Genomic DNA, 11253 nt, shown 5'->3' with positions numbered 1-11253 from the left:
TGGATACACTTTATTGCGTGTAATTGTTATTTATTTTCAGCACTCTCTCTGCTCGCAGCCTTTACTGCTCCTTATGGTGCGCGTGCGATTTGGATCGGTGCCAAAGTATGCACGATGACATGCCCACCTTTTAAGTTTCCCAGAGAAAATTTTAAATTGAAAATAAGAATTTAATATTATGACGAAAGGGGAAGCGCACAACTCCTCCCACAATAAACAGGAAACCACACTTGAGATAATACATGCATTGGATTTTTTCAAGGACTGCAGTTATTTAATATGTTTTCAGCGGGTTTTCAGTTAGATTGTGGATTGTGGAAGGAACAATGTTATTCAGAGCTGCCTTAGAACTGCCACCTTTAATGAGAGGCCCTATTTTCTTATTGTTTTTGTGTGCTGTTATCAATGAAATTCATTCGATGAGAGTTTCAGTCGAGGAAGAAACAAAGGTCGTGAAAGAAGGTGAGCCATTTGAGTTCATCTGCAGGTCGCACAGCCCACCAATAGAGGATTGCAGTCTGTACCACGATCGCAACTTCAGCTCGTTCCTAGAAAACAAAATATTGTTCGTCTATGAAACTGATTACCATAAGGGACTGTGCGGTATGCGATTCAGAAGTGTGACGGTAAGCATGAGTGGACTCTTCAGTTGCACTTTGCGTGGATCGTCCAGTGCTGGGCTGGAAGGGAACGCCTCGACCTACTTGATTGTCAGCTCCCCGACCACCCCCCTCTCATTGATCACTAACAAGGATTCGTACATAGAGAACGATGAAATGACTGTCACTTGCTTAACACCTGAAGACAGTCCACCTTCAACGATTCTCCTGTACCTAGGTTTGAGTTTGTTTCATTTATATTGGCAGAGTTTTGAAAAGTTGTAATTTTTTTTTCAGATGGTAAATTAATTGGAGCAAACGCAAAAGTCCGGAAGTTTGTCATCTTTAAAAAAATTGTCAGCTACAGTGATAACAACAAAATACTCTCTTGTCAGTCAACTCATAGGCGACACATAAATGACAGTGTTCTAATTGTTGAGAAAAGCTTAGTTGTTCTCTTTAAACCTAAGCAATTAGCGAAAGATGACATAAAATTCAGATTTACCGAGAACCTTGAACACATCATAGACGTTGACATCTTTGCGAACCCCAAACCGAAGTTTGAATGGCGAGTAAATGACCGCACAAAATTTAACACGAAAATCTATGAGCCGATTGATCCAATCCAAAATAAGGTGGTATTTTAAATCCAAATTTTTAAATTTTATTTTAGACCTAAACCCTTACATATTAGGACGGTTCCTGGAAGGTTGCACTTATCGTGCACAATTCCACCATTGATCGGTCCGCGACGCTAATTTCTTTGGTTGCCTCAAATCACTATGGTTCTGAGCTGTACTTATTCAGTACAAAGGGAGAGCGGAAATTTCGAACATTTCAACAAAATATGCCATTGGATGCTACTAAAAGTACTCAAATTTTTTTGAAACGCACAAGTCGCACAAGTTAATAATCGTTTTTTTTTTAGATTCAGCTGATTACACTGCATTGATAATTATTTTGCTGGCTCTCCTTGGGAATCTGGCACTGACAATAATCCTCGCTATGCGAAAGAAATCAGCAAATACTGAAACAAACCCTTATGATATTCTATATCGGCTAAAACAGCTCTTGGCAGACGGGAACACAGATGACGGCATACTTTCGATCCAATTCCATGAGCTTGCTGGGGAAAATTTACCTCCACCATCGACTCATCCACAAAAATATTCAGCGGCCCTTGATAGCAAAAACATCACGAAGAACCGATGCAATTATCTTCTACCATGTATTTATTAATATTACCGTCATTAAAATTGAATTTACGTTGCATTTTAGATGATACTTCTAGAGTAGTTTTGAAAAGCGTCAAACCAGATTATATAAACGCATCATATATTGAGGTAAATAGCTTCCGTGCAGAATCATAATTTGAAATGAGGCAAAGAAAATTGTTTTATTCAGGGATTTAGCGGAAAAACGGAATACATCGCCACGCAAGGTCCTCTGGAGGGAACAGCTGCTGATTTTTGGCAAATGGTGTTTGAAAACGAAGTATGCATTATTTTAATGGCCACGAATTTATCTGAATGTGGTGTTGTAAGTATTATTTTACAATAATTTTGAACTTAATTTTGAATTTTAATGTGAACAGGACCGGTGCTTTAAATATTATCCAGACCTAGGATGCAAGCAGCACTATGGTCCAGTTATTGTTCAATGCTCCTATGAACTGGATTTTCCTCATTTTTCCCAAAAAATAATTGAGATAGCTGGATTTTGCGAAGTAAGCAATCCGTCCGTGGTCAGCTTTCAGCTTCTTGAAACTTGAAGTTTTCAGGGTAAAATACTGAAATGGGAGTTAATTCATATCATCATGAAGGACTGGACTAGTGTGGAATTCCCAAAACCAGAAAATATAGTCCAATTAAGCTACAATTTAAGAGAGCTTGTCAGAAAAATACCTCAAAAGACGATTGTTGTGCACTGCAGGCAAACAAAACCTATATTTTTATAATATCCATTAAAAGTATGATGCTGTAGTTCTGGGGTAGGTCGCTCTGGCACGTTGATTGCAATTGACATTTTAATACAAGAATTGACTCAAAACCATTCGTGTGATGTTCCTAAGATCATCTCAAAACTGAGGAAGCAACGTGCTTTTATGGTGCAGTCTGAGGTATTCATCAATTCAATTTTAAGTTACAAATCTAACTAAGTTATTAATTGCTTTTTAGGCTCAGTACAGGTTCATTCATGAGTGCCTGATATCATGTCTGGAGGAGCAAACTGGCTTAAGTAAGACTTTATTATATTATGATTGAATTATGGCTTAAAATATATTGTGCCAACTTAGGAATAAGCTCAAGAGATTGCCTAGATAAATTTGGATATTTGATCACGACACGGAACACTGCTGGTTTAAGTGGTTCACCTGATCATATCTACCATTATATTGATGAACTTGCCCGATAAAATATTGAATATCTTATCTCCATATCATCAATACCAAAATATGTTATGTATAGCATGGATTTTTATTAAAATTTATTTTTGTTATTGTTCAGATTTGTTCATGAATTATCCTCCTCAAATAAAATACAATTAGTTTGTTTTGAGACTTAGGATAGATCGGAATGGTTAAGTCATTCTCATATAATATACTTAAGCGGCAAAAAACTCATATCCGGCAGTAAAGCAAAATCCTCTTTGCGCAATAAAAACGACATTAGTCTAAAGGACATACGTGTACAATTTTAATGTTCAAACACTCACGTCTTGGCCAGGCTGAGGCGAATGAAACAGTGACAGGTGCAAAGCACGATGGTGCTGACTGGTTTATTCATACGGACAGTTTTATTCGTTTCTTTTTCAGCACAAGCAGCAGCAGAGGATAATGAAAGAAGAGCCATCTGGCTGATTACCTCGGCTTGAGGCGTTTGTTTCGCGCGTTTTCCAAAAGTACTCCCGCTGTTCGTGCGAGAGACGCCCTGGGCGACGAAATCGCCGGAGAGCTGTGAATTGCAGGTTTATCAGTGCCCGGTAATTGCAGTTATCAGGCAAATCGATTTGAAACGCTGTTGACCACCTCGAAGCGAGGATTGGCGAGGACGGACGCGTGTGTCAATTTGCGCGCGACGCCGCTCTCGCCACACCGACCGCGACAAATCGTCTGCATAGGAGCAACGCCGATTTTCTTTTAGATTTTTTTTATACCTGATAGAAAAAGTCTCTATTAGAACTAATTCTAGACACTGAATTGCTCTAATTTGCCAAATATAAGGTTAAATTTCTAGAGTAAGAATCAATTGTTTAAAAATTAATTTTTATTCACATTGGAGACATTAGAGGAAAAGGAAGAGATTTAAATCATAAAATTCAATAACGCATATTAATATTCTGATTTTGTTTTATTTAACTTGTGTTAATTTTAAGAAACTAGTGCATTACTGGCTTTTACTTTTTTATCGGTTGAATCACGAATTGAGCTCTCCATGATTCAATTTTTGCGTTCAGCTTTGGATCGATTGAAAGGGTTGGCGACGCGGTGTTTTTGTGTTGATAAGATCAGCTAGCTATAGTCACCGTTGAGTGAGTGACACTGCAGCACGGCGTGCATATCATTAGCTGCGACCAGCCAATTAAACTCATTGGAACAAAATACACACACTCACTCTCTCCACTCGCTTCCACCTTTTGTTTCCAGCAGGCGCAATTTTTACGAGATTCAAATCAGACGTCGCCGCGCACTTTTATTGCCTCCACCGCAGCATTTCGTTATTATTACCATTATTGCACCACGCGCGCGCGTGTATGTGATGCGGAATTAAAAGTACACAATAAAATTTAATGCCATTTTGTACGTACACATACGCGTGCATATTTATGTGCGCGTTGTATGTGGCGAAAAATAACGAGTACAGAGAGCTCAATACGAGCTCGATAAGGCACGCAAATTTTAAATAAATTAAAATCTATCCTATTAATCACCGGCCTTTCGCACGCCGAATGCTAAAGCCGCTGTCACACGCGCCCCTGTATGAAAGTAGCTACGAACACTCACAAAACGTGCGCTGCGGCTCTTTGTGTGATTTTTCAATCGTGTACATGGCGTGGTCGTATTTCGAAAACTTCGTCTCCGCCGGCTGGGGTGACGCGCGCAAGGTGATTTCGATCCAAGATTACAAAATTGGACTTTTGAAAACCGTAGCGCTCACACATACACACGGCATTATTGATCGACCGACGAGACGAGTTTTCTGTCCTCGTTTTCACCGACTGAATATTCATGTTATAGTTTACGATGTAATTTAATTTGAATTTTGGACAACTGCTAGTATCGACTTTGCGTAGCACTTCTTACTTAAGCGAAGCACATGGATATAGTTAAATTTAATAAGTATGCATACTGAGGTAGTGTCTTAAAAATTCAAAATCAATATATAAATTTATCATATAATTATTTATTCAAATCGGTTTAATTAGTAATCATGCACGCGAATTAGGTTATATATTCTAGAGTAATTAATAGCGCTTAGCAAAATCTTGCGACGAACATTTAAAAAATATTGCCTAAGATCATATTTTTCACTACTTCAATTCAATGGTATTAAAATAGTAAGAAACAATAATTATTTTGTTATTTTAATTGCATGATTAATTTTAGTAAAACGATCTTTGCGAAAATAAACAAATACACATTAATACGTGACCCTTTTTTAAAATGAATGGAATTGATTATAGCAAAAAAAATCACCGATCAGTAAGCAATATCCGATTATTTTCCTTGATCACTAATAGCCTTCGCAGGCGGTCAAAAAGCGAGTTCAAACGAAGCACATTCCCGAACCGCTCTTTTTACGATTATTTTTCTTTGTGTTCACTTTTATGACAGTGTCAAAATGCTGGTGGAGCCGAAGCTTAATAATCTTGGGCGTTATTTCTATTCGGCGAGCGCTAAGTGTTTATGCATACCCATCAAAACGGCAGAAGACTGTTTAATAGATTTTCAATGTAATTAAACCATAAAAGCGGCGATTCCCCAGCTATACAGCTCTCTTGGTGGCTTTTTTATTATCAATCTGCTGCTTTTGCTTCAGCGAGTCGGGTGCGGGCGACTCCATCTCTCGGCGTTGTTTATTTTATTCCAGCAAGCGAGACGAAGACACAAAAAGATTGACACCGACATTCAAATTTATCTGAGAGAAGAAGTAATCCGGTTCGCTCTCGCTTCTTGAATTCGGTCCGCAGAGAGAGACTAGATTGTAATCTTATTTCACAGTTGACCAAACATTAGTTATGAGATATCATTCATCATTTGGACTTAGCGGGCTGTTGTTTCGCCTGCCAGCGCCGAGGGAGGGGGATGAATAAATAATATTTACGGCGGCGCAGCAGTGGCGGACAGATTTTTGCATAAAGAAGAGCGGAGGAGAGATCCAAACTTGGAGATATGTCTCTGTCGTTTGCGTGTGTATGTATACCCATCAGAAATAATAATAACGCCAGTTTAGATTAATCAATATCAAGAGATGGGGCGGTTGAGTGGCGGCACGTCCAAGAAGAACAAGGGCTGGCTCGAAAAGGGATGGATTTGACAACGGGGGTGAATGATTTTGAGCTGGGCCGCCGCAGGGATGAATGCCATCGCCCTTATAGCGATGGACACATCGCCTTTCCAACCAGCCTTATTCAAATTAATGCTATCGGCTTTCCATGACGACCAGGATGATGCAAATAGTATAATTCTGTACACAAACCACCTAGCACAAATTCATATACGTACATGCATATAGTACATATTTTGGAGAGTGTATATAGAGGGGGACCAGTGCGCCGGACTCTTTCAGAATGCAAAGGAATCTTCTCCTGTGAGTAAAATTAATTTTGAAATTGGTTTTTGACGGACGTTTAAGTGCTTCCTAAATCATGCGGTTTAAAGAATTTTAAAATTTAACCTCAGAATTGAGTAATTTCACCTGCTTTTCTAAATTTAGTTTCTATTTACACGTATTTTTTGGTTTATCATAATAAGCGTACCAAACATAAAAATTAATTACTGCACATTACCGTCTTGACGTGTGTTTATTTTTTAAGCAAAATGAGCACAGCTGCGAGGAAAAGAGCCAGACAAATCGATCCTGTTTAGGAAAAATCCGCGACGACATTATATGCGGCTTAACGCCGGTGTACAGCACTTGTACGGGAACGGGCAGTTTTGCCGCTTTTTATATATCCATTTGGCCGGTGCATACATTGTCGTTATAAACAACACAGCGGAGCGAGCCTGTGGAGAGAGTCGCGCGCGAGGCATTATTGTTATTAGAGAAAGAGAGTCTGCCGGCGGTGTTGTGCGCCTCTGGAAATGATAATAATAGCAGTAGTAGAACGTAGTAGTACGGTCAGCGGCGTAACGACATTGGATAATTCGCAGACCATGACGAAAGTCTCGGCCCATATTTGATGTCACCCAGCGGCCGCCGAACAATTATTGTGCTCGCAAATTCACCTGCTACACAAAAGTGGCTCGTTTGCCCGTTTTATTTGCGCCGCCCTCGACCCGATTCGTCGGATTTTTCAACTCTCACGCCACCGTTTAATGAGAAACCTTTTTGATATCATTTGTCCTGGCCATTTAACACCGGCTCCATCAAGCCGCTGCAATTTGTGCGCGTGCGGATTTGCAAATTCCGGGCCGCCCTGAGAGCGCTCAAACATGTTGTCGAATGACACGCTTTGCTGGCCGGCGTTTAATTCTGTGCAACAAATTCGTCTCGTGCGTCCACTAGCATATTACGCTCCACAAAATAGTACTGCTGCAGAGTGAAAGTCAGAAGGGGTGAAATTGCATGCACTCTCGGCACGGAAAATTGCAGATTTTGGACAGCGATTGAACGAAAGTGTTCAGTTAAAATACCAACAACAAAGCAACAGACCGAAGTGAACGTTGGGAGTCATGTCTAAATATTTTTCTGCATTCGCTACGAATAAAAACGAGAGAATATTTCGAGAAAATTATAGAGGAAATTTAAATATGCTGTTCAATGTATAGAAAATCAAATATTTCAAAAGAAATGTTATTCATGAATTGTTGAAGATGATTTCATCGTACCTAATCAAAACGTTCCGAGGATATGATTATGAAAGAAAAAAATAATTTTGTCTCAGAGGTGAATGGAGAACACTGCATTAATAAACAAAAGGGCTTGCACATTTGGGAATCATGTTCATTTTCAAATTCAAAGCTGAAAAGCTGTTGCAAATTCTGGTTATCAGCAGTAGGACTGATAATGAGTACAGACCGACGATATAGTTACTAACTTGCGGCTAGATGAGCCGATGGCAAAAAGGTATCAAGTGTATTCAAAATGCGTAACAGCAGGGTAACTTAAATTTACCATATACGCATCCCCACACCCAAAAGAAAGCAATGAAATACAAAGAATATCAATTGGAAACAGAGGCAAAATCATTTAGTGAATCGGGGAGGCTTCAAACGAATTCTGACATTTAAAAGTTTTTAAAATAATAAAGTTCTACTTGAAAACTTTTTTATAATTTATTTTTAAATTTCAAACAAAAGTTTACTGTCTTTTTTACAATGGAACTAAATATTAAATTAGCCTGGGTTTTCAATCAAGGCAAACAATTTCAAAGAAACATATGCAAATCTGTGTAGAGAAGATTAAAAATATTTCCCTCAGGTGTCAGTTGAGAATTTCAATCTGCGCGAGCCGCGGCAGCTGAGGCAATTGTGAAGTTGATGGAGAGGCGTTGTTTGGCGTGATAAATAATATCGCTCAAGGTTCGGTGTGCTCCTCTGCTCGCCCAGCTTGTACCTGTGGGGTTAAAAGTGAGAGGAATTAAGGGGTTGAATGAGAGGTAAACGTTTTCGGTGGAGTACGCCGGTCGGGGGTTGGCGCGTCGAAAGGGCGAACGCACACACGCACAGCGTGTACTACAAGTTAGTTTTCAACACTTTAGATCACAATATAGAGAGGTATATAGACTGGCTGGCTGGCTCATAAGTCGCTTGATTTCCCGTGAGAGATGACTCGCTACATCGCAGCTATAAACTCAGCATCAGCTCGCGCGCTGCCACCGCCGCCAACCGGCCGGGGAGGCAAAGGGCTGGTACGAGGAAGTATTATATATAGTTTGCAAGTAAAAATATTTCCATATCTCCACTCCACGGCTGTCGGTCCAATTTAAAAAACAAACCGGCGAGTTTCCTCGCCCTCTGCATTTCTTAATGGGGTAAACGCAGAGGCAGGGAGAATTAAGACAGGTGCGAAATTACCGCGGAAAATAACGCAGGGAAGTCAGAAGGGGAGATGAAATTTTGCGCAGCTAGGTTTTGCTGCAGTGAGTCCTGTTGATGATTGAAGGTGAAATACATATATTTTTCAAGAAAGGCAAGAAAATGGTTCAAGATATAAGATAAAATTTGTCTTGTTGGTGAAGGAAAAGCATTTTACTATATTGAAACACAGTCATTAATATGCGATGAACGATTTCTTAAAAAATAATACTAGTCAAGGCAGTAAATCTAAAAAGAATTTATATAAATTGAATATCAGATGGCTTGAGGACTCGTTTTTTTTTTAAATTTTATAATTGTCATAAAGAATTTTACTGATTTTAACATGAAGGGTAAATTGAAAATTCGTTATTAATTCAAATACATTAAATAATCACTACAAGCATTTTTCTCGACAATTTATTTTTTCATATATTTTCAAAATTTGTATTGGAGAAATCTACCAAATCGATTTTTTAAATAATATGTAAGAATCCCATGCTAAAATTCAACTTAATTGTGCAATGTTTATCGTCCTTGCCCTCAAAACATTCGAAAATGTTAAGAACAAGAGTGTGCTCAAATTCTGTGTGCACATTCCATTCTGATTGCAAGTTACGAGCGTTGCAGTAAGTATTGCAGTGTGATTGTCTACATCTTAACAAGTTTTGGAAAATTCTCACCTCGCGACCATTAAAGCATTATAAATGTCCAATTCCGGCCGCGAGACGCGGGCGAGGAAAGTAATTTTCACCCCTGCACCGTGCTATGCAGGAGTCATGCAGGGGTGCGGCGGCGGCACGTCGACGGAATTGCAGCCGCCGATTTTTGAGCGTGAAATATTCAATGGGGCTAAATTTTTAATAAGCAGGCGGCTCGGTGGCACGCTGGCGCGCCGTTGAGAATATTGGCGCCGGGTATTGACGTATAATACGAGGGGGTACATAAAAAAGTTAGTTAAGACGCTTTTTTCCAGGATGAGGTATGGAAATTGATGCTGCCGGCTGAGAGAGCAGTGTGCCGAGTTTGGCATGCTGCTGCTGCTGGTTGGAAGCAGGCCTCTCGCTTATAAATTATGCTTGGCTTGTTGTGTGGTGCCGACGCGGTGGTTAAAGGAGCCTGCAGCTTCATCAAAGTGCCAATATAGAAATTCCACCTACCCACCACTTTATCTCTGGATAACCCCGCAAACCTCATTTCTTTTTAAGCGAAAATGTTGCCCGCACCAATTTATGCCCCACGTGTATAAAAATGGCAGCGCATTTTTTACGCTAAGAGAGAGAGTGGGCACCGGCACCGGCACTATACAACCCCTCGAAGAATCACTCGCCCCCCGCCTCGCCTCGCTGGAAACCTGCCTTTAAAGTTTCATACCCCTAATGGCACCCTTTAAATTGTTCATTACAAAGTAGAGAAACCAGAAAATTTGCAAATGGCAAGCTTAGCTTGAAAATTAGGCTTGACTAAATTATTCATTAAATATATATGATGAAAGACCTTAATAATATATGTCATAACTCTAAGTATTCGACTTATTTATATGGGTTATTAATTCAACTTCAAGCTTTGGATCTAAATTTTCAATTATACATAGTTAACAATTTATCTATAATTGACTTTTTATCGAAACATTCATACCAGCCCGTTGGCTGCCCAATATCCGAGATGGCAAAAGGTTGTTTGTTATGTTACTTGAAATAATGCTCAAATTGCTCAATGGGCTGGGAGGCACACCGGCGCCGACCAACCACTTTCTGGTTTCCGCAACTTTCCAGTGACTTTAGGGACAAATGTCTAGCGTTTCAATTAAAAAGACCTCTGTGCGGGGAGGCGAAAATATGGCCACATTGTCCAAGCTCCTCTGCGGCCAATGTTATCCGCTCGCCGGTGTTATTGGGACCCACAGTGAGCACATATCCCACTGGAAGTGCTTAGCAGAGGTTGTAAAAAATAAAACATTAATATCGCATTTCGTAACACCTACTTGCATCCCCCCCTCTCATCGGGAGTTTTATCTATTCCATATGATAATATTTATTTTCAAAACATCGTCCAAAGCTTAGGAAATACATGAGTTAGTGCCAGCTCTACAGTTCAAACAGTTTGTTCGTGCGCATCCTACAATAGCTGCAGGATTTTTAGAAGATCTTTCAGGCTCAACTTTGTTTTATTTAACATCACCGAGCATCTAGGTATGTGATATATTTAATAACAAATTAATCAAAAATATTTTGAAAATTATTAAGCTATTCAAAAACTTAAAACAATAATATGAAATTCCTGGAAAAGCAAACATTCAATTTTCAAGACGTTGTTGTTACCGTATTTCCATATTATCGTCGTGTTTTCCGTTTCAATATTTTTTGGCTTCTTGCTGATCATTAGGTTAATTACAAATAATGAGATAAAAGCATT

The 11253-nt window shown here is 39.4% G+C and overlaps 1 protein-coding gene across 2 annotated transcripts; it reads left to right on the top strand.

Moving 5' to 3' along the window:
- The first annotated feature begins 220 nt into the window (after positions 1-220).
- Positions 221-3714, top strand: LOC135937159 (tyrosine-protein phosphatase 4-like). Of its 2 annotated transcripts, XM_065480246.1 has the most exons (12): positions 221-837; positions 897-1234; positions 1294-1468; positions 1528-1827; positions 1878-1942; positions 2004-2138; positions 2194-2325; positions 2380-2531; positions 2583-2718; positions 2777-2837; positions 2896-3056; positions 3415-3714. In XM_065480246.1, exons 1-11 carry the CDS (start codon positions 327-329, stop codon positions 3012-3014), a joined length of 2124 nt encoding a protein of 707 aa, XP_065336318.1. In that variant the 5' UTR covers positions 221-326; the 3' UTR covers positions 3015-3056; positions 3415-3714. The 2 variants fall into 2 exon arrangements, with proteins under 2 accessions (XP_065336318.1, XP_065336320.1); XM_065480248.1 differs by lacking the exon at positions 3415-3714 and having other exon boundaries at positions 2896-3103.
- Positions 3715-11253: the final 7539 nt, after the last annotated feature.

The sequence above is a fragment of the Cloeon dipterum genome, chromosome 2 (genome assembly GCF_949628265.1).
Source record: "Cloeon dipterum chromosome 2, ieCloDipt1.1, whole genome shotgun sequence".
Lineage (NCBI taxonomy): Eukaryota > Metazoa > Arthropoda > Insecta > Ephemeroptera > Baetidae > Cloeon > Cloeon dipterum.
This window is presented reverse-complemented; position numbering and strand designations above follow the sequence as displayed.